Source organism: Anomaloglossus baeobatrachus, chromosome 7 (genome assembly GCF_048569485.1).
Source record: "Anomaloglossus baeobatrachus isolate aAnoBae1 chromosome 7, aAnoBae1.hap1, whole genome shotgun sequence".
NCBI classification, from domain to species: domain Eukaryota; kingdom Metazoa; phylum Chordata; class Amphibia; order Anura; family Aromobatidae; genus Anomaloglossus; species Anomaloglossus baeobatrachus.
In genome coordinates, this window is record NC_134359.1 from 138,424,767 (window position 1) to 138,449,702 (window position 24,936).

A 24,936-nucleotide genomic window follows, 5' to 3' on the forward strand; every position below is an offset into this window, starting at 1 on the left:
AGTGTTTGTGAAGTTTAGCCCTGTTGTTTTGTTGCTTCCTTTCTGCTCTTGTTTTCCTCCTAATCTCTTAGTGTCTTATACCTCTGTGTGTGTGTATGTGTGTGTGTGTGTGTGTATGTGTGTGCGCGCTGAGTAACAGAGTTTTGTTTTCCCCTGTCTGACTATTTCTGTGAGCTTCAACACAATAATTTCCTGTCCCGCCCTTGGAGGAGAGGAAATAAGACCAGGACTGGTCAGGAGCAGGGCCAGGAAGGCAGACCTCTCCACCATTAGGAGTATACCGGAGGTTAGGAATAGCATAGGGCCCCCTAGCTTGAGGGTCAGCTTAAGAGCCCCTGTTCCCCGCTAACCCATACTCATTGTGACAGATACACATCATTTCAGGGCAACTGGAGACATTGGAGTACTTTGGAATTTCGAATAGAGTATATTTTGAATTTTAATAAATTCACTCATTTATTCAAATGATCTATTTGTTCATCAAATTGGTTATTATAAAATGGAAAATTAACTTCATTATATGACACATTAAAAGCAAATAAAAATAAATTGATAAAAAGTACCTGTTGGAGGTCTGCAAGGGAGTATAAATGGATTTGCTGAAAAAGATATTCACGGGGGAAAATTCTGGAGAAAAAAAAATATGGACACAAATTAATTTGATTGATAAGGCTTTGTTGAATGTCTCATTGCAAAGTCACACTCACTGGAACAGGCTTTTTTACCTGTTTTGCTACTACAATAGCCTCCAAAGTTTACATAAGGCTTTTCATTACATTTTGAAATATTTTCATTGATTTGATCGTTAAAGTATTAGAGGACTAGATTCACTCTTATTCTTGTCAACCAAAACTGTCCAGACATATAATGGCTAACTACATTAAAAACAGTGCATGTACAGTGCTGGCCAAAAGTATTGGCACCCCTGCAATTCTGTCAGAGAATACTCAGTTTCTTCTTGAAAATTATTGCAATCACAAATTCTTCGGTATTATTATCTTCATTTAATTTGACTTCAATAAAAAAAAAAAATTGTCATAAAGCCAAATTGGATATAATTCCACACCAAACATAAAAAAGGGGGTGGACAAAAGTATTGGCACTGTTTGAAAAATCATGTGATGCTTCTCTAATTTGTGTAATTAACAGCACCTGTAACTTACCTGTGGCACCTAACAGGTGTTGGCAATAACTAAATCCCACTTGCAGCCAGTTGACATGGACTAAAGTTGACTCAACCTCTGTCCTGTGTCCTTGTGTGTACCACATTGAGCATGGAGAAAAGAAAGAAGACCAAAGAACTGTCTGAGGACTTGAGAATTCAAATTGTGAGGAAGCAAGAGCAATCTCAAGACTACAAGTCCATCTCCAAAGACCTGAAAGTTCCTGTGTCTACGGTGCACAGTGTCATCAAGAAGTTTAAAGCCCATGGCACTGTGGCTAACCTCCTTAGATGTGGAAGGAAAAGAAAATTTGACGAGAGATTTCAAAGCAAGATTATGCTGATAGGTGGACAAAGAACCTCGACTACCATCCAAACAAGTTCAAGCTGCCCTGCAGTCCGAGGGTACAACAGTGTCAACCCGTACTATCTGTCAGCGTCTGAATGAAAAGGGACTGTATGGTAGGATACCCAAGAAGACCCCACTTCTTACCCTGAGACATAAAAAAGCCAGGCTGGAGTTTGCCAAAACCTACCTGAGAAAGCCTAAAATGTTTTGGAAGAATATTCTCTGGTCAGATGAGACAAAAGTAGAGCTTTTTGGGAAAAGCCATCAAAATAGAGTTTATAGGAAGAGGCATTCAAAGGAAAGAACACGGTCCCTACAGTCAAACATGGTGGAGGTTCCCTCATGTTTTGGGTATGCTTTGCTGCCTCTGGCACTGGACTGCTTGACCGTGTACATGGCATTATGAAGTCTGAAGACTACCACCAAATTTTGCAGCATAATGTAGGGCCCAGTGTGAGAAAGCTGGGTCTCCCTCAGAGGTCATGGGTCTTCCAGCAGGACAATGACTAAAAACACACTTCAAAAAGCACTAGAAAATGGTTTGATAGAAAGCACTGGAGACTACTAAAGTGGCCAGCAATGAGTCCAGACCTGAATCCCATAGAACGCCTGTGGAGAGATCTCAAAATGGCAGTTTGGAGAAGGCACCCTTCAAATCTCAGGGACCTGGAGCAGTTTGCCAAAGAAGAATGGTCTAAAATTCCAGCAGAGCATTGTAAGAAACTCATTGATGGTTACCGGAAGTGGTTATTCGCAGTTATTTTGGCTAAAGGTTGTGCAACCAAGTATTAGGCTAAGGGTGCCAATACTTTTGTCTGGCCCATTTTTGGAATTTTGTGTGAAATGATCAATGATTTGATTTTTGTTTCATTCTCTTTTGTGTTTTTTCATTGCAAGCAGAATAAATGAAGCTAATACCACCAAAGAATTTGTGATTGCAATCATTTTCAGGAAGAAACTGAGTATTCTCTGACAGAATTGCAGGGGTGCCAATACTTTTGGCCACCACTGTAGGGCTGCAAAAAAATACTATATAAACCTATGGAGACAAAGCTGGAATCCTGTATATATACACCTTATCGAAAAGCTTTAATTTTAATATTAACTACACACTATGACCACCAAGAAAGTGGAGCCACAAAACTCTGCAGAATGGATGTAAGAGCCACAAAATAGCAAGCCACATATTAGACTCACTTGCTAATTGCTATTATGTTCCAGTTTACGCCTAGTCTGTGGAGTTTTCTGGTCCCATTTTCTTGGTTATCTCTGTCTGCAATACTTTATGTTTTTTTACTATTATGGGAGTTTATCAGCAGGTTTTTGCGTCAGTGAGGAAAACAAGTATTTGACACACTGGCGATTTTGCAAGTTTTCCACTTATAAAGAATGGAGACGTCTGTAATTTGTATTGTAGGTACACTTCAACTGTGACAGGATAAAAAAAAGTCCAGAAAATCACATTGTATGATTTTTAAATAATTAATTTACATTTTATTGCATGAAATATGTATTTGATACAATAGAAAAACAGAACTTCATATTTGGTGCAGAAAGTTTTGTTTGCAATTGCACAGTTCAGACGTTTCCTGTAGTTCCCGACCAAGTTTGCACACACTGTAGCAGGGATTATGGCACACTCCTCTATAGAGATCTTCTCCAGATCTTTCAGGTTTCGGGCCTATCGCTGAGCAACATTGAGTTTCAGCTCCCTCCAAAGATTTTTTATGGAGTTCAAGTCTGGAGACTGGCTAGGCTATTTCATGAGCTTGAAATGCTCCTTAGTTGCTCTGGCTCAGGTCATTGTTGTGCTGGAAGATCCAGCCGCAACCCAACTTCAATGCGGTTACTGAGTGAAAAAGGTTGTTGGCCAAAATCTCGTGATACATGACCCCATCCATCTTCCCTCTAATAGAGTGCAGTCGTCTTGTCCCCTTTGCAGAAAAGCACCCCTGAAGTATGAGGTTTCCTACCCAATGCTTCATGGTTGGGACAGTGTTCTTAGGGTTGTAACACATCCTTTTTTCTCCTAACACGGTGAGTGGAGTTAATAACAAACAGTTCTATTTTGGACTTATCTGATCACATGACCTTCTCCCAAGCTTCAACTGGATCATCCAGATGGTGCGAACTTCAAACAGACCTCAACATATGCTGGTATGAGCAGGGGGACCTTGCATGCCCTGCAGGATTTTAACCCCTTCAGCCCCTGGGGTTTTGCGTTTTTCAGTTTTGTTTTTTTCCTTTCTTTCTTCCGAGAGCCGTAACTTTTTTTATTTTTCCGTCAATCTTGCCATATAAGGGCTTTTAGTTTGCGGGACGAGTTGTAGTGTTAAATGAAACCATAAGTTTTACCATATAGTGTACTGGAAAACGGCAGAAAAATTCCAAGTGCGGAAAAAATTGCAAAAAAAGTGTAATCGTACAATACTTTTCTGGATATTTTATTCACCGTGTTCACTATATGGTAAAACCGATGTATCGGTGTGATGCCTGAGGTCGGTGCGAGTTTGTAGACACCAAACATGAATAGGTTTACTTGTATTTAAAAGGTTAAAAAAAAAAATTCACAAGCTTGTCCAAAAAAAAAGTGGCGCACGTTTTGTGCCATTTTCTGAAACCCGTAGCGTTCTTATTTTTCAGGATCTGGGGCTCTGTGACACTGGGTCTGGCACTAGGAGGGTCAGTTCTGATATAGTCCTGGTATCTGTAGAGCTTGCTCCACATGCTGGGACCTGGGCTGGTCTCTATCCACAATTGCCTTTTTTGCAACATGGAAGCGGCTATATACAGGTTACAGGTATGTGTGCTCCATTATGGTTCTGCTTTTAACTTTATCTAGGAGGCCGCATGGCACATGAAATACAGAATATAGAGTAGGACCCCCCTATTGAGATTTGCCGTGACGTTGGCAGGGGTGGCTCAAAGAATTGATCAATTATTTGCTAAAAATCTCATTTTTTTTTATTATAGTACAGTTGGAATAAATCTGTGAATTTTCACTTTTTATATGATGCATGCCAATTTCAGATCGTGCTGGCTCCTTTTTCTTTGTCGGTGCGAGTTTGTAGACACCAAACATGAATAGGTTTACTTGTATTTAAAGGTTAAAAAAAAAATTCACAAGCTTGTCCAAAAAAAAGTGGCGCACGTTTTGTGCCATTTTCTGAAACCCGTAGCGTTCTCATTTTTCAGGATCTGGGGCTCTGTGACAGCTTATTTTTTGCGTCTCAAGCTGACATTTTTAACTTTACCATTTTTGCGCAGATGCTACATTTTGATCCCGTGTTATTGCATTTTGCGCAAAATTTGCGATGGACAAAAAACGTAATTTTGGCGTTTGGAATTTTTTTGCTGCTACACCATTTATCAATCAGATTACTTGATTTTAGATTTTGATAGATCGGGCATTTCTGAACGTGGCGATACCAAATGTGTATATTTTTTATTTTTTTAACCCTTTAATTTTCAATGGGGTGATTTGAACTTATAGGTTTTTTAAATGTTTTAAATTTTATTTTTTTTTTTTTTTACTAGTCAACCTGGGGGGCTATAGTAATCAGCAATCTGATCACTCTGCCATATCTCCACATCACAGTTACAGAGCGGAGAACTGCAGATTTGCTGCATTACGTTCAATGCCGGCAGTATTCCGACATTGAGAGGAAGTGACTCATGTTAGATACAGGCGTCATCACATGACCCTGTGCTACCATGGCAACCACCGAAAGTCACGTGATCATGTCACGTGACTTCTGATGTGGGCGGGGTAAGTCAGCATAATGGCGGCGCGCATATACATCTCGCTGCAGATTTTGGTAGTGAGATGTAAGGGGTTAATAGTCGCGGGTGGAAGAGATTCCACTCGCGACTAGCAGGAACACATCTCAGCTGTTGAAAACAGCCGATATGTGTGCGGATTGCCGCGGCCTGCCCACGGCAAGAGGCGGGGATTAACCTCACACGATCCATGACGTACCCAGTACGTCATGGGTCGTTAAGGGGTTAATCCATGATGGCTTACCGTGTTACTAATGGTAATCCTTGAGTCTGTGGTCCCAGCTATCTTCAGGTCCTCCCATGTAGTTCTAGGCAGATTCCTGACCTTTCTCAGAATCATCCTTACTCCTTGAGGCGAAATTTTAAATGGAGCCCCAGTCTGAGTAAGATAGTCAGTCATATTGCGTTTCTTCCATTTTCTAATAATTGCACCAGTTGTTGCCTTCTCACCAAGTTGCTTGCCTATTGTCCTATAGCCCATCCCAGCTTGTGCAGGTGTATAATTTTGTCTTTAGTGCCCTCATACAACTCTTTATCTTGACAATGGTGGAGAGGTTGGAGTGTGATTGAGTGTGTGGATAGGTGTCTTTTATACAGGTAATGAGTTTAAATTAGTGCAAATAATGCAAGTAATGAATAAAGAGTAGGAGGGCTTCTTAAAGCAAATATAACATGTTTGGGAGAGCCAGAATCCTTGCTGGTTGGTAGGAGATCAAATACTTTATGAAATAAAATGCAAGTTAATTACTTAAAAATCATACAATATAATTTTCTGAATTTTTTTATTCTGTCTGTCACAGTTGAAGTGTACCTATGCCAAAAGTTGCATACCTCCATATTCTTTGTAGGTGGAAAACTTGCAAAATCATCAGTGTATTAAATACTTATTTTCCTCACTGCATATAATCTGAAAGCAACATAATATATGGCAAAAATGCCTGATTCTAGAGATGTATAACTTACAATATTCCTTGGTGTAGTTTTGATAGAATCCATGTTTTGTCTGTTGTACCCAGTTTCCCCAAAAATAAGCTCTAGTAGCATTTTTGGGGCTTTTTTTGAGTATGCTTAAAATATAAGCCCTATTCCAAAAGTAAACTCTAGTTGCGGTTCTATAAGGAAGTGTCCAAGCAGCTAAAAAAGTTAAAGAATACAGCAGGACTCTTCATCAAAGAAAGCACACATCTCTAAAAGAAAGCAGACACCCTCAAAAGAAAATACCCTCCCCAGAGAAAAAAAAAGAAGAAGAAGAGAGAATCACACTCACAAGACCCTAAACAATTACAGTTGGCAAGTGCCGATGGTGGATGGGCTCTCCCACAGAGATATGCGTCGCTGTCAGGTCCCTCACCGTTCCAGCTGCACTGCACTGAGTCTCTCACAAACAGATTGGGTACCATTATCACTCTGTGTGAGTGATACTGCTTCTGTGTAGCCCAGGGTTATGGGGTACACTGTCCCGGGTGGTGTATAACTGGGGAAAATGTCACTTGGTGGCCGTTGCCCGGTTCCGTGCCCTGGGTGCATTTTAAAAGGGGTGTATTTACAGGGAATAATAAAAGAAAGCTTATACGTGACGCCACTTGCGGTTTGCAGCTATGGGGATAGAGCCGCTGCTGCACGGTTCTCACTGCTGGGGCTGGTGTTAGTGGCAGCCTGGATGTTAGGCCCTCCACAAGGAGAGCTGGGCCCCAGAGGATAGGGGTGATGTAGATGGGTGTTGAAAGAAGGTAGGCCACACAAGGGGTTGCAGTGTAACTGGTTCTTTTACTCACAGTAAGCTGGAAACTGGTCACCCGAGGCCGGCTGGTCTCAACCGCAGGTCCCCTTAGTCCTAGTGCCGGTTTAGTGATCTGGTGGCTTCTTTCCCCTGCGCCTGTCTTTGGTTGGTGGGTTCCTGTGGCTTCCCTCCTGGTTGTCTCTTAATGGTAGTCCGTATGACGGTAGCGTGAACCCTGTGGGGTTGGAGTCTCTGGTCCTGGTCCCCGGTTCTCCCGTTGCTACTGTGTCTCGAACTTCAAGGTCAGTAAGGTCCTTGATGGTCCCTTCACTGTGCAGATTTTATCAGGTCTGCCTGGAGCGTTTGCCTGACCTAGGATTTTGTACCCCGTTGGTGCGTGGCTCCGGGAGTGCTCCACCGGCAACCAACCGCATGGGCCCTCAGGTCACTGTTACACTCTTGACAGTCCTTCCTCTCTCGCTGTCACTGACTCACTGACTGTCTGTCCACTATCTTCCCCTCCCACCTGGTCGTCTAGTGGACTGGATTGGCTCCACCTCTAGGCGGCCATCCATTGGTCCAACCCTAACCTGGTACCAGTCTATGGGAAATTTGGGGAAAACAGGGATTAACGGGAATGTTTGGTTGTTACCTGCACTGGTCTTCTGGGTCCCTGGGGGTAGGCCCTGCATCCTGGTGAAGATGCAGTACCTTGTAGCTCCCTGATGGCTTCAGGTGCGCTACACTTCCAGTAACCGGAGAGAATCAACCGCTGTAGAACGCAGGGGGACCTGACACAGATTTGTATGTGAGAGCCCATTCACTTGCCAACTCTTATTTTGAGTCTGGTAAGTGCAATTCTTTTAGGGAGTATCTGCTTTCTTTGGTGTACACTTAGCAGTATATACAGAATAATGCATATAAGCAGGTAATCTGTAAATATAGTGTGTACCCAAGACTATGAGACTAGTTATGCACTATGAGAATAACAGATCAGATAAGAAAATGTGCATCTGAACCAGTAATAGGATTAACACAAAATGATGATGTTCCACAATGTGAGGAAAAGATTATATTTAAATAAATGGATTTTTTTTGTTCAAGAATTAATATGGATTGTTATTCATGGGAATAAGCCCAAGCACATCTTTTGGAGCAAACAAATAGTAATATAAGCCCTTGTCTTTTTTTCGAGGAAACATGATAGATTTAGCAAAGCAAGGACTTCTGGGCTGTGTATAACCCTGCCCACACACCTGACTGACAGCTTCCTGTGGCAGGGTTACACAGATTAGCCTAACTGCTGTGCACGTGAGAACTAATGGTACCGTCACACTAAGCAACATCGCTAGCAACATCGCTGCTGAGGCACAACTTGCTAGCGATGTTGCCGTGTGTGACATCCAGCAACCACCTGGCCCCTGCTGTGAGGTCGTTGGTTGTTGCTGAATGTCCTGGACCATTTTTTAGTTGTTGCTCTCCCGTTGTGAAGCACACATCGCTGTGTGTGACAGCGACAGAGCAACAACTAAATGTGCAGGCAGCAGGGAGCCGGCTCCTGCGGACGCTGGTAACCAATGTAAATATCGGGTAACCAAGAAGCCCTTTCTTTGGTTACCCGATATTTACCTTCGTTACCAGCGTCCACCGCTCTCACGCTCGCAGTGCCGGCTCCCTGCTGCCTGCACACGTAGCAGAGTACACATCGGGTAATTAACCCGATGTGTACTGTGGCTAGGTGTGCAGGGAGCCAGCGCTAAGCGGTGTGCGCTGGTAACCAAGGTAAATATCGGGTTGGTTACCCGATATTTACCTTAGTTACCAAGCGCAGCATGCTTCCACGTGTACCGATGCTCCAGCGATCCCTGCCAGGTCAGGTTGCTGGTGGGATCGCTGGAGCGTCGCTTAGTGTGACATCTCACCAGCGACCTCCTAGCCACTTACCAGCGATCCCTATCAGGTTGTATCGTTGTTGGGATCGCTGGTAAGTTGTTTAGTGTGACTGGGCCTTAATTCTCTAGTGATAAGGCCCCTTTAAACACAGACTTTCCAGCGATCCCAACCTGGCCGGGATTGCTACAAAGTCCCTGGTGAGTCGCTGGTGAGCTGTCAAACAGGCATACCTGGAAAACGACGCAACAGCGATACGGACCTGCAGAACGACCTAGCTAGTCATTGGGGACGTTGTAAAGCAGCTTTTTGAAAGGGAAGTCGCTAACGAAGTCGCTGTAAAGGCCCCTTTACACACTGAGACTTTCTAGCGATCATGCTGCACAGCGGGAAACAAAGGACCAAAGACTGGTCCTTAGAGATGTGTAGTGATCAGCAACCTCACAGCAGGGGCCAGGTCGCTGATGTGTTTCACACACTGCAATGTCGCTGGGGAGGTCGCTATTACATCACAAAACCGGTGACGTTACAGCGATGTCGTTTGCGATGTTGCAGTGTGTAAAGGGGCCTATAATCTCCTGCTTGTACTCACTACAACACAGCCTGATCAGTGACCCTGTAATCAGGGTCTCTTGCCATACATTATGCTGATCTGTGATTAAGTAGCAAAAACCTGCTGACAGATTTCCTTAAAGGGAACCTGCCAGGTGCAATATGCACCCAGAACCACGAGCAGTTCTGGTGCATATTGCTAATCCCTGCCTAACAGTCCCTGTATACACTAGTATAGATAAAGGAATCTTTAGAAAAAGTATTTCTAAAGATCTTTTACCGTATGCCAATGAGTGAGGAAACTAGTCCCCTGGGTGTTAGTTCCCCTTGCCAGTCGCCCCCTGTGGGTGTGCTAACATGCTAATGAATACGCAGCCCTTGTAAAACTGTAAAGGGGAAAAAAGCGCAATAGGGTCTTACCCGGTATGAGGGTGGACAAACAAGACAAAAAAGCACTCACCTGGTGAGGTTGTGCCAGTCACAACCCCTTATGATAGCCTGTGAGTGCCCGGTGGTTTAAATGCAGCCCCGGGAGAGGAATTTTGTATCACACAGGTAGAAGAGAAGACCGGGTTTATGCCGCGCTAAAAACCACTGATGCGTGTAAATTAAAAGATTTCCTTTTTATTGGACAGTTCCTACGCGTTTCAGAGACATCCGTCTCCTTGCTCAGGAAAGTAAATCAATGATTTATTTTCCTGAGGAAGGAGACGGATGTCTCCGAAACGCGTAGGAACTGTCCAATAAAAAGGAAATCTTTTAATTTACACGCATCAGTGGTTTTTAGCGCGGCATAAACCCGGTCTTCTCTTCTACCTGTGTGATAATGAATACGCAGCGTCACAGGATGATCTCACTCACCTCTCCGCCGCCATCACGTCTGACGCTGGATTTTGACTCAATGCGCATGACCTCGAAGTTTGGGTCATGCGCACTACTTTGAAGCCTGGATGTGTACACCCGGCTCCATAGTGCGCATGTCCCAAACTCCGGGGTCATGCACACTGAGCCGAAATCCGCTGTCGGACGCGATGGCGGCGGAGAGGTGAGTGAGATCATCTTCTGACACTGCATATTCATTAGCATGTTAGCACGCCCACAGGGGCCCACAGGGGCTTACTAATATGCTAATGGAGGCAACTAGCAAGGGAAGCAACGCCCATGGGACTAGTGCCCTCGCTCATTAGCGTACGATAAAAGATCTTTAGAAATACGTTTTTTAAGGATCTCTTTATCTATGCTAGTGTATACAGGGACGATTAGGCAGGGATTAGCAATATGCACCCAGAACTGCTTGTGGTTCTGGGTGCATATTGCACCTGACAGGTTCCCTTTAAAAGCAAAAGTAAGAATTTTTGATACCGTACACATTGAAGATTTTACATTATGTAATAACTGCATGTTTTTAACTTCTGTTTAAGAGGGTTGGCAGCCGTTTGTTACATCTCAGTGGTATTTTTGAGGTCAGTTGCATTTCCAACAAAGCATGCTGAGCTTATGGAAGTTTTTTTTAGTTTAACAAATACCGGTAGCAGTAGAATGCAGGTAAAATAACGTTATTAAAAACAAAATTTTAAGCTGTTGTAGCTTCTTACATGCATTTTAAAAGATATTAACCCCCCATAAAAACGTGAGCTTGGCCTGGACTTTTTCACGCTGGTACTACAACAGTTTTAGGAGGGCAGAAAGTTTTGACTATTGAACAGCTTAATGTGTGATATCTAGCCCCTTTCAACAATGAGCGTGACTATGATTGAACCCACTTTATTAGAACAGGGCCAAATTCTCTACTTCTATGAAATTTCCAGATTTGAATGACTATTAAAAATATACACCAAAAAAGACAACAGAAGCAAATAAACAAACCCAAAGGATTATGTTCTCGTAACAAGAACAATCACTTGTTGTCCACTCCGTCATATTTCTATTATACCCATATGGCTCTTCTGGTCTATACATTTTGACATACTAAGCAGACAGAAGCATTAATCATTGTCACTGTGAGATCAGTATCTGAACATTACAGGAAACATGTCTTGCAGCAGGCCGGCCAGACTCTTCCATGGGGCAGCAGGGTAATACGGAGTATCTCCTCAATGTAAGGCAATGCTTCATCTGTGTAACACTGATTTAATTTTACTGTATTTTTCCAAGTATAATTGTATTTTGTAAACGGATTATTTGCCTCGAGCTGTGCATACTGCTCAACAATCATAACAGTAGTGACCCGGTTCTCTGTCACATGTCTGAAATAATCTGATTTGTCATTAAAAACATTAAAGTGTAACCGTCGGTTTAAATTTTATGTAATAAATCAATAATACACATGAAAATAAGCAACTTTGTAATATATCTTATCTGATCAATTCTGGCAGAAAAAGAAGAAAATTTGTCAGTCATTATAAAAAATTCTCAATTCCGAGATAAAATCTGTATTACTGAAGACTTTCCCATTACTGAGATAGGAGATGGCAGCAGTTACTGATGATATTCTATGTAGAGAGCTGGAGGAGGGGGTGGAGCTCTGTCTTTAGCTCCTCCCATCATCCTAGAATCTAATCAGTAACAGCAGTCATCTCCTATGTAGAGAGAAGCTGGAGGAGGGGGCGGAGATCTGTCTTCAGCTCCTCCCTCTGTCTCTAGCTCCTCCTCTCCCATCATCATAGAATCTCATAAGTAACAACTGCCATCTCCTATCTCAGTAATGGGAAAATCTGGAAATGCAACAAATTGTTTGTAAACATCAAAATGTGATTTTCCTTTATTGGCCTCATGTCTCTGTATAAATTAATTGCTTTCTTATCGTGATACCTATAAGCTTTCTAGTGGTGCAAAGGACAATATATTAATCTAAGTGTCCATAGGGGCCTGTAATGATATTATATACTTAAAAATCCTCCTAGAAACCCCATGGCAGGATCTTGGAGAAAGTTATGGCTATATAGCAGTTATTGTACTGTATATGTCTATGGAAGTGCTTTTGGTTCAAAAAATGTTATATAAGTTAATCCGTATTCTCCCATCAGTGCGTATAAACTTGCAGAAGGACCCCAGCGATCCCACTAATATAAATATCTGTTAATGCCATATTTAACCTTTTTAAAATTGTTTAAAAAAAGAAAATGGAACCGTTAATGGTTTTTTCATCAATTAAGGAACTGCAAAGTGAATGAACAAGAGAGAAATCTAAATAAAAGGGAATCGGTAAGCAGGATTTCTCACCCCAAACTATTTACCTGTGAATGCAGTTCTTTCAAAGACAAGTCCTGCAATACCTTTATATGGCCAGTCTGTTTATCTGTAACTGAGAAATCAGCATTTGGCTTGATATACAAATGAGGCTGTTAATCTGAAACCTCCGTCACTCTAGCTCTATTCGCCTCCTCCCCTTGACTGACAGCCTCTATGCTGTGTGATGTCGGGCAAGCAAGCTAACAGTCAAACAGAAGACAGCGGCACTGGGTGAGGACTAGAGCTGGAGTGACAGAGGCTTCAGATCTACAGTATCATTTGCATATCAATTCAATCGCTGATCTTTCGGTAATGGAGCAATGGACTGGTCATGTAACAATATTGCTCGATTTGTTTATGAAAGAGCTACATGCACATATAAAGAGCTTGAGATGTGAAAGCCTACTGACAGATTGCTTTTAATTTAACTATGTGGAGATAAGGTATGCACACCAGTGACTATGTAAGGGGAATACATGAAATAGCAGAAACTGCTGTGTGAATACTGACTTGAAAAATCCAATAGCTATATGCAAGAGTGAATATGTGAAAAATGGAATCTGCATTACTGCCATGAACATATGAATCAAGAGAAATTTAGCTACTGAATTGATCAATGCAATAGAGCCCCAACACTACGCCAAAGTATTTCTCTACGTTGGGGTCCCTAGCTTGTGTGTGTCCTCTCATGTAGTTAAAAAACTTACCGTGTATGGGAAGCTGAGACCCAGGCTATTTATGTGTATGATATGGCTTGGCAATAGGTGTGGTTGGGGAGGGTTCACAAACGAAAAAATACTAACAAATAGGAATAACGTTTGGAACACCATTCTAAGTCCGAACTGGGTGCAAAACCTTTTTTTAGGTTTTTGCACCCAGTTCGGACTTAGAATGGTGTTCCAAACGTTATTCCTATTTGCTTTTAATTTAATTCATATTAGGGATAAAATAGAAATAACTAATATTAAAGGAGTAGTTCTCAAAACATCTGGCTGAAGTGATCTAAAGAAGGAACGAACATCAATCTTCTAGAGTAAACTGGAAATGGACAATCATTTGGTTTTCTATGAGCTGGGGACATAACACCTTTTAAACAGTAACCTCAACAGATTACCCTAAGAGGAGCCATTGTTTGCGGAGCCTAATAACCTGTCTCGCATACAATTTACTTGCTTTAATGTCTGTGAATTAAAATGTTTACATCACATTTCCCCAATATACCTATCTGAGAAGATATTGTAAATACACGTTCCATTATATAGATTCCAGAATCTTTAACAAAGAGATTGCAGCCATCTGGAATGTTTCACCAGTGAGGACTACTGAAAACTGGGAGGCTTTTATATTTTTGGCCATTTACTCAATCCCAGTTGAATTACATGCCTAGAATAGTTATTAGTCAGTGTGAAGCACTGTGCCATGAAGTCAGCAGTTAGCGTTAGATGGGTGTACACCAGTATGTCCGGCGCCATCATACCTTAAAGGCCACGTCTCACTAAGCAACATCGCTAGCAACATCGCTGCTGAGGCACGACTTTTGTGACGTAACAGCGATGTTGCTAGCGATGTTGCTGTGTGTGACATCCAGCAACAACCTGGCCCCTGCTGTGAGGCCGCTGGTTGTTGCTGAATGTCCTGGACCATTTTTTAGTTGTTGCTCTCCCGCTGTGAAGCACACATCGCTGTGTGTGACGGCGACAGAGCAACAACTGAATGTGCAGTGAGCCGGCTTCTGCGGACCCTGGTAACCAATGTAAATATCGGGTAACCAAGAAGCCCTTTCCTTGGTTACCCGATATTTACCTTCGTTACCAGCGTCCGCCGCTCTCACGCTGTCAGTGCCGGCTCCCTGCTCCCTGCACACATAGCCAGACTACACGTCGGGTAATTAACCCGATGTGTACTCTGGCTAGGAGTGCAGGGAGCCAGCGCTACGCGGTGTGTGCTGGTAACGAAGGTAAATTTTGGGTTGGTTACCCGATATTTACCTTAGTTACCATGCGCAGCATCGCTTCTACGCGTCGCTGCTGGCTGGGGGCTGGTCACTGGTTGGTGATGAGATCTGCCTGTGTGACAGCTCACCAGCAACCCGTGTAGCGACGTTCCAGCGATCCCTGCCAGGTCAGGTTGCTGATGGGATCGCTGGAGCATCGCTTAAGGCCCAGTCACACTAAACAACTTACCAGCGATCCCAACAACAATCCAACCTGCAAAAATGTGGAAACCACACAATGGAGTGATAAAGTCCAAAAATATCTTTATTAGGAAGTTCACAAACAGTTAAAAAATTGGAGAACTGGACAAACACTGTTCCCCAGCAGTAACATTAATGAGGAGGACACAACAGGAGACCTCACAATATGGGGACCAGGGCCGAAAGTATCAATGACTGACTAATATAAATAAATATACTCTGATAATCTAGTAACAATATCATATGTCAGTCATTGCAAACATAAAGCAAACCCCCTAAGAGAAGTATGGAGATATGTCTATGGGTACGATAGATCTCAAAATCAGATCAATATAAATCATGTTTCAGAGTAAACCCAGGAACATACCAAAACTCTGTGATAAAGAGGAGGAAGCCGGTCCTTGGTCTCGGACCAAGGACCGGCTTCCTCCTCTTTATCACAGAGTTTTGGTATGTTCCTGGGTTTACTCTGAAACATGATTTATATTGATCTGATTTTGAGATCTATCGTACCCATAGACATATCTCCATACTTCTCTTAGGGGGTTTGCTTTATGTTTGCAATGACTGACATATGATATTGTTACTAGATTATCAGAGTATATTTATTTATATTAGTCAGTCATTGATACTTTCGGCCCTGGTCCCCATATTGTGAGGTCTCCTGTTGTGTCCTCCTCATTAATGTTACTGCTGGGGAACAGTGTTTGTCCAGTTCTCCAATTTTTTAACTGTTTGTGAACTTCCTAATAAAGATATTTTTGGACTTTATCACTCCATTGTGTGGTTTCCACATTTTTGTAGTATGTATAGGAGTATGTCCTGGTTTCAGGAATCCAATATTGTGGGGATATAATTTAGTATCAACATGTATTCTGTTGGAATTACTTGTACAACCCCATTTTTCTTGAAAATTGTTTCAACAATCCAACCTGATAGGGATCGCTGGTAAGTTGCTAGGAGGTCGCTGGTGAGATTTCACACTAGCGACACTCCAGCGATCCCACCAGCAACCTGACCTGGCAGGGATCGCTGGAGCGTCGCTACACGGGTTGCTGGTGAGCTCACCAGCAACCAGTGACCAGCCCCCAGCCAGCAGCGCCGCATGGAAGCATGCAAACAAACCCGATATTTAAGGCCAAGTCACACTAAGCAACATCGCTAGCAACATCGCTGCTAACGAACAACTTTTGTGACGTAACAGCGATGTTGCTAGCGATGTTGCTGTGTGTGACATCCAGCAACAACCTGGCCCCTGCTGTGAGGTCGTTGGTTGTTGCTGAATGTCCTGGGCCATTTTTTAGTTTTTGCTCTCCCGCTGTGAAGCACACATCGCTGTGTGTGACAGCGACAAAGCAACAACTAAATGTGCAGGCAGCAGGAGCCGGCTTCTGCAGACGCAGGTAACCACAGTAAACATCGGGTAACCAAGAAGCCCTTACCTTGGTTACCCGATATTTACCTTCGTTACCAGCGTCCCCGCTCTCACGCTGCCAGTGCCGGCTCCCTGCTCTCTGCACACGTAGCCACAGTACACATCGGGTTAATTACCCGATGTGTAGTCTGGCTATGTGTGCAGGGAACAGGGAGCCGGCACTGGCAGCGTGAGAGCGGGGACGCTGGTAATGAAGGTAAATATTGGGTAACCAAGGTAAGGGCTTCTTGGTTACCCAATGTTTACCGTGGTTACCAGCCTCCACAGAAGCCGGCTCCTGCTGCCTGCACACGTAGCAGAGTACACATCGGGTAATTAACCCGATGTGTACTGTGGCTAGGTGTGCAGGGAAGCCAGCGCTAAGCGGTGTGCACTGGTAACCAAGGTAAAGGCCCAGTCACACTAAACAACTTACCAGCGATCCCAACAACGATCCAACCTGATAGGGATCGCTGGTAAGTTGCTAGGAGGTCGCTGGTGAGATGTCACACTAGCGACACTCCAGCGATCCCACCAGCAACCTGACCTGGCAGGGATCGCTGGAGCGTCGCTACACAGGTTGCTGGTGAGCTCACCAGCAACCAGTGACCAGCCCCCAGCCAGCAGCGCCGCGTGGAAGCATGCAAACAAACCCGATATTTACCTTGGTTACCAGCGCACACCGCTTAGCGCTGTCTTCCCTGCACACCTAGCCACAGTACACATCGGGTAATTACCCGATGTGTACTCTGCTACGTGTGCAGGCAGCAGGAGCCGGCTTCTGCGGAGGCTGGTAACCACGTTAAACATTGGGTAACCAAGAAGCCCTTACCTTGGTTACGCGATATTAACCTTCATTACCAGCGTCCCCGCTCTCACGCTGCCAGTGCCGGCTCCCTGTTCCCTGCACACATAGCCAGACTACATATCGGGTAATTAACCCGATGTGTACTGTGGCTACGTGTGCAGAGAGCAGGGAGCCGGCACTGGCAGCGTGAGAGCGGGGACGCTGGTAACAAAGGTAAATATCGGGTAACCAAGGTAAGGGCTTCTTGGTTACCCGATGTTTACTGTGGTTACCAGCGTCTGCAGAAGCCGGCTCCTGCTGCCTGCACATTTAGTTGTTGCTCTTTCGCTGTCACACACAGCGATGTGTGCTTCACAGCGGGAGAGCAACAACTAAAAAATGGCCCAGGACATTCAGCAACAACCAACGACCTCACAGCAGGGGCCAGGTTGTTGCTGGATGTCACACACAGCAACATCGCTAGCAACATCGCTGTTACGTCACAAAAGTTGTTCGTTAGCAGCGATGTTGCTAGCGATGTTGCTTAGTGTGACGTGGCCTTTAGTGTGATGGTACCTTAAGAGAGGGGCAATTCCAAGGGAGATTTGAAGACCAAAATTACTGAGGGCACAATTTATCAGCAAAAGTGACAAAAAGGAACACAACTGCCTGTTAAAGAGCATAGATATGTGTGTCAGATCATCCTACTCAAGTACTATCAAAGGTGTACTGATAGATTAGGTTTCTATTCTGGGAAATTTATACCAAAGACCTATAATTAGGATAAGATTGTTGGGGTCTGGCAGCAGTCGTGGCACTTGGAATCTCAAATGGCACAGAGCAATACATTGCGCAGTTGTCGTAAATTGTACTGCATTGCACTTATTTGGGAGGGAACTTGCAGTTTTTTTCATAGCCACTAAACAAAGTGCATTGTGGGCCAATCAATAATCTAATCAATGGGGATACAGAGAGTCAAGGCACCGTCACACATAACGAGATCGCTAGCGAGATCGCAGCTGAGTCACGGTTTCCGTGACGCAGTAGCGATCCCGTTCGCGATCTTGTTATGTGTGACACCTACCAGTGATCAGGCCCCTGCTGTGAGATCTCTAGTCGTTGCAGAATGGTCCAGGCCATTTTCTTCAAAGGCAATGTCCAGCTGGGCAGGACACATCGCTATGTTTGACACTGTGTGACAGGGTCAGAGTGACTGCTGAGATTGTTATACAGGTCGCTACTGCGACCTGTATTGTTCCTGCATCGCTGGTAAGATCTGACTGTGTGACATCTCACCTGCGACCTCCCAGCGACTTACCTGCGATCCCTATCAGGTCGCATCGTTTTCGGGATCGCTGGTAAGTCGTTGTGTGTGACTGGGCCTTTAGACTCCCACTTATCCAGTATTGATGAGCTATCAAAAGGAGAGGTGATCAGTAATAAAATCCCAGTAAAAATCCTTTAGGTCCTGTGCGCACACTGCGTTTTTACCCGCGTTTTTTTTATGTATTTGCTGCAGAAATTTCTTGAGAAAATGGTTGTAACCTTTCTGCAGACATTCTCCAGCAAAACCTATGGAAAAAAAAATAGCTGCGCACACACTGCGGTTTTTTTTATCAAGAAAATTCTTTCTGTAGATTTTCTTGAGAAAAAGAATGTGCATGTCACTTCTTTTCTGCAGATACCTGCCTTAGGCTATGTGCACACACTGCGTTTTTTTGATGCTGCGTTTTTGTGCGTTTTTTAGCGCTAAAAACGCACAGAAATGCAGCGTCTTTAAAAAACGCATGAAAAACGCATGCGTTTTTACAGCGTTTTGGTGCGTTTTTGGCTGCGTTTTTGCTCACTGCATTTTTCTGCGTTTTTTTTTATCAGTGAACAATGCCATTAAAGATTGTTGAAAAAAAAAAGGTCTGATGTAATTTCCTTCTTCCATATGTTCTTCATTCTCCACTAGTGTATGCAGGAAAGCAGACAGCTGCAGAACTACAAGGCTCAGCATGCTCCATCCAGGACTGTATGCTGGAGGGAGAGTCAGGGGGAGCAGAACTACAAGGCTCAGCATGCTCCATCCACTAGTGTATGCAGGAGAGAAGACAGCAGCTGTCGAACTACAAGGCTCAGCATCCTCCTTCCAGGACTGTATGCAGGATTTCTTTGCCCCCCCAAACAAAAAAAAATGACGTGGACTTCGCCATATTTTTGTATGCTAGTCGGGTACAGCAGGCAGGTATGGGCTGCCCCCAACCCCCAGCTGCCTATTTGTACCAGGCTGGGAACCAAAATTATTTCATGAATTTCATGAAATAATAATAAAAAAAAATGATGTGGGCTTCGCCTAATTTTTGTGTCCAGCCAGGTACAACTAGGCAGCTGGGGATTGGAATCCGCAATGCAGGGTGCCCAAGCTTTCCGGGCAACCCCAGCTGCGAATTGCAGTCCGCAGCCACCCCAGAAAATGGCGCTTTCATAGAAGCGCCATCTTCTGGCGCTGTATCCAACTCTTCCAGCTGCCCTGATGCCGGGTGGCTCGCTGGGTAATAATGGGGTTAGGGCTAGCTGTGTATTATCAGCTGGTCCTAATCCCGAAATTCATAGTGTCACGCCAATATTAGACATGGCCACCATGAATTTCTAGTAAAGATAAAAAAAACACAACACAGAAAAATATTTTTATTAGAAATAAAACACAACACAATTAGTGACTCCATCTTTATTGAAATAAAGAACCCCCCTCCGCAGTAATCCTGGGTCAAGGGTCCCGTGCCGTCCAATCTGGATCCAATATCATCTGATCGGTTTGCTGGAAGGCAAAGCGATCAGATAATGTGTCAGGTTCAAGGCCTGAATCACACGACACAGCAGCTGATTGTATAAATGGCTTTTATACAATCAGCTGATGCATCAGTGCAAAAAAAAAACAAACAAAAAAAAAACACTTCTGTGCAGCGTCGGACTGGCTACCGGAGGAAACTCCAGTAATGTCAAGCCTGGATTCAGGTACCTGCACTGCACTCCGAAGCTCTCACCTGAGCTCCAGACTGCAGCCTGGACTTTACAGCGAGCGCCGAGTGACTGATTCCCCGGCACTTGTGATTCAGTTCATGACAGCTGCAGACATCCCGGACTAATCTCCGGTGCTCTCACCTGAACTCCGGAGATCACCCCAGCCTGTTTGCACCTGTCATGAACTAACTGCAAGCACCGGGGAATCCGTGAGACTTATGATCAGCTGACGCATCAGGTGACCGCATCAGGTGATCACCGCCAGGTCCTCACGGCCAGGTCATGCAGCTATCGGACGTGCCTGGGAGCCGGCACACAGCCGGAGCGGGGGTGGCGGGACCGGGAGAGGAGCTGGGAGTGGACATGGCACCGGGAGTCTGCAGACAGGTGAGTATGACATTTTTCTACTGTTCCCTTTTGATTTAGCAGCCGCTTCCACCTCCTGCACGGGAGCGGACATGGCACCAGGCGGGAAATGGAAGCAGCGGTGATGGTACCGGGACGATTCACGCTTCTGTGTTTACTGACAGAAGGAATCCTCTTCCTGTACATGTCACTTTACTACCCACCCCTTGCGTTTATAGCTGCGTTTTTAGTAATAAAAATGCACTAAAACGCAGCTATATTTGCAATTTGCGGTTTTCATTGCGTTTTTGAACATCTCATTGAACTCAATGGGTGGAAAACGCAGTGAAAAACGCAAAAATAATTGACATGCTGCGTTTTTGTGGGCACCACAAAAACGCAGCTAAAAAAAACGCTGTGTGCAGACAGCAAAAATGAAAAGTCAGACTTTGCTGGGGAAGCAAAGTAATGCAGTTTTCTGAGCAAAAACGCACCCCAAAAACGCTGCGAAAAACGCACTGTGTGAACTTACCCTTATTTCACTCCATTCACTGTAATGTAATCATGAAATACCTCAGGGAATAACACAGGTAGCAAATTCTGTGTGTTTCATTGCGTTTTCCTGCGTTATTCCCACGTTATTTCGCGTTTTTCGGAACATACGGTAATGTTCATATCTGCCCTGCGTTTTGCAGGGAAGTGATGTCATTGTGAAAGGAATAGGAAGTTGAGCAAAGAGTAAACACACACAGATCACACTCTCAGACAGACACAGACATATAGAATGCACATAGAAATCAAACGTACATATTAAAAATAAAAAACGAGAAAAAAAAAAAACCTGGGCTCCGCCATATTTTTACCATCCAGCCAAGGTAAGCACACAGCAGAGGGCCGGTATTCTCAGGCTTGGGAGGGCGAGGGCCATGATTATAGCCTCCCCCCTCCCGCAGCCAAGAATATCAGCCCGCCGCTGCCCCAAGAATGTTGCATCCATTATGCGACAGTCCCGGCGTGTTACCGGCTCTTCCTGATTGCCGTGATGCGGTGGCAATAGGGGTAATAATGAGTTAATGGGAGTGCATCGCTGCCAGTAAGTCCTAGCTTAATCATGTCAGCGTCTATGAGACAGCTTCCATGATTAACCTGTAAGTAAAGTGAATAAACACACACCGAAAAATCCTTTATTTTAAATAAAATAACAAAAAAGCCCCCTCTTTCACCACTTTATTAACCCCCCACAAACACACAGCTCCGCCGTAATCCACACAGGTCCCACGACACTTGCATCCAGCCGCATCTGACACATACTCAATGCAGCCTCATTCAGTGAGTGATGCTGCAGGGGTAACTACAGGTCATTTCTCACGGTCGGTAATGTGAATACATTACCGCTCGCAACAACTGCAGTGTGTCCTCACAGGGACTCTATCTATTGATTATCTATCTATTATCTTTCTATCCATCTATCCATTATCTATCTATCTATATATCTATCTATCGATTATCCATCCATCAATCCATCTATTCATCTATCCATCTTTCTATCTATCCATTATCTGTATCCATCTATCCATTATCTACCTATTCATCTATCCATCTTTCCATCTATCTATCCATTATCTATTTATCCATATGTCTATCCATCTACCTATCCATGATCTATCAATTATCTATTCATCTATCCATCTTTCTATCGATCTATTATCTATTTATTTATCTATTTATCCCTCTGTCTGTCTATCCATCTATCTATCCATCCATCCATTATCTATCCATCTTTCTATCTATCCATTAACTATTTATCTGTCTATCCATCCATTATTTATGTATCGGTCTATCCATCTATCTAGCTCTCCATTATCTATTTATCCATCAATCTATCTATATTATTTATTGCTGTTAAAGCATTAAAAAACGCAGGGACCAACCTGCAAAAAAACCGCACCAAAACACGGTAAAACTGCATGCATTTTTTTGTGCATTATTGGTACGTTTTTTTTAACACAGTGCGCTAATCCTTCACTCAAGAAATTTCTTAAGACATTTCTTGAGAAAAATCCTTTTTCTAGAGCGCACATAGCCCAATATTCAGGGATAATTAATGTGCTTGCCCCATACTCTGGAACGCTCTGTTCAAACATAGAATCTCGCCTATTGTAGAAACCTTCAAAAGAAATCTGAAGACCTACCTCTTCCAACAAACCTAAAACCTGCGGTAACCCTCAATCCAATGTACTACCACACGACCAACTCAACCCTCACCTACTGTATCCTCACCCATCCCCCGCAGACTGTGAGCCCTCATGGGCAGGGTCCTCTCTCCTCCTGTACCAGTCAGGGCCTTGTATTGTTCATGATTATTGTACTTACCCACGTATGCCCATTTTCCCATGTAAAGAGTCTTGGAATAAATGGCGCTCTAATAATAATAAATAATAAGGGCACGCTAACTAATCTTGATTCTTTTTCATCCAAAATCATTGTAACCCAAGGGATATCACTTATCAGGTTATGAAACTTTGATGAAAAGATCGCCTGTTACTGTCCAGTTTACAAAATTAAGGCTAGGTTCACATTTCCGCTGTTTTAAATCCGTCATGTCCGTCAGCAATGGATCAGTCATTTTTTAGATGTCTATGGGGAGATAAGGTATGCACACCAGTGACTATGCAAGGGGAATACATGAAATAGCAGAAACTGCTGTGTGAATACTGACTTGAAAAATTCAATAGCTATATGTAAGAGTGAAAATGTGAAAAATGGAATCTGCATTACTGCCATGAATATATGAATCAAGACAAATTTAGCTACTGAATTGATCAATGCAATAGAGCCCCAACACTACGCCAAAGTATTTCTCTACGTGGGGGTCCCTAGCTTGTGTGTGTCCTCTCATGCAGTTAAAAAACCTACCGTGTATGGGAAGCTGAGACCCAGGCTATTTATGCGTATGATATGGATTGGCAATAGGTGTGGTTGGGGAGGGTTCACAAACGAAAAACTACTAACATTTATTTGTTATTTGTTAGTAGTTTTCGTTTGTGAACCCTCCCCAACCACACCTATTGCCAATCCATATCATACGCATAAATAGCCTGGGTCTCAGCTTCCCATACACGGTAAGTTTTTTTAACTGCATGAGAGGACACACACAAGCTAGGGACCCCAACGTAGAGAAATACTTTGGCGTAGTGTTGGGGCTCAATTGCATTGATCAATTCAGTAGCTAAATTTCTCTTGAGTCATATGTTCATGGCAGTAATGCAGATTCCATTTTTCACATTTTCACTCTTACATATAGCTATTGGATTTTTCAAGTTAGTATTCACACAGCAGTTTCTGCTATTTCATGTATTCCCCTTGCATAGTCACTGGTGTGCATACCTTATCTCCCCATAGTGACGTTTTTTTAGGTTTTTGCACCCAGTTCAGACTTAGAATGGTGTTCCAAACGTTATTCCTTATTTTTTAGATGTCAACTGACGCAACGGATGTGTTTTTCACAGGATTCCTTTCACAGGAATCCTGTGAAAAAACTGATCCGTCGCGTCCATTACATCCGCTATGCGTCCGTTTTTTGACACATCAGTCATGTTCTGTTTGTGTTTGGGACAGCCCAGTGGTTGTGCCAAACATGCTGGGCATGCTCAGTAGAGCATGACGGAATCCAGCTCTGGATTCCGTCGTAAGACGGATTACGATGGAATCCAGCACCATAGACATACATTACAAGCATGACGGATTGCGACGGATTCCTGCGCGGTGCGTTAATTTTGACGGCCCGAAAATGTTTACATTCTGCGTTGTTTCCGCCCGGCGGTCAGTCCAAAAATGACTGACCGCGGCGCAGTGGATGCAACGCAAGGTCATCAGTCGCAATCCGCTACTAATACAAGTCTATGGGAAACAATGGTATCCACCAAACGGATTCCGTTGTTTACCAGAGCCGCGGATTGTGACTGATACAATTTAACGGATTTGTGAACCTAGCCTAAGGGGTACTTTGTGCGCTACGACATCGCAAGCCGATGCTGCGATGCCGAGCGCGAGTCCCCGCCCCCGTCGCAGCTGCGATATCATTGTGATAGCTGCCGTAGCGAATATTATCGCTACGGCTGCTTCACATACACTCACCTGACGTCACACGACAGGCGGCCAATAGGAGCGGAGGTGCGGAGATGAGCGGGATGTAAACATCCCGCCCACCTCCTTCCTTCCGCATACCCGACGGGAGCCGCGGTGACACAGGTAGGAGATGTTCCTCGCTCCTGCGACTTCACATACAGCGATGCGTGCTGCCGCTGGAGCGAGGAACAACATCAGACCGTCGCGTCAGCGTAATTATGGAATTCGCCGACGCTACACCGATGATACGATTACGACGCTTTTGCGCTCGTTAATCGTATCATCTAGGATTTACACACTACGATGTCGAGAGTGACGCAGGAAGTGCATCACTTTCGACATGACCCCGCCGACATCGCACCTGCGATGTCGTAGTGT

At 44.0% G+C, this 24,936-nt stretch overlaps 1 protein-coding gene across 2 annotated transcripts in view; it reads right to left on the reverse strand.

Moving 5' to 3' along the window:
• The window catches only part of PLEKHM3 (pleckstrin homology domain containing M3), a 442,009-nt gene that overhangs the window by 160,367 nt on the left and 256,706 nt on the right, over positions 1–24,936 (reverse strand). For both annotated transcript variants that reach the window (XM_075317729.1, XM_075317730.1), the window contains exon 6: positions 564–627. In XM_075317729.1, the coding sequence (XP_075173844.1) occupies positions 564–627 (64 nt within the window). The remainder of the gene's footprint in view (positions 1–563; positions 628–24,936) is intronic.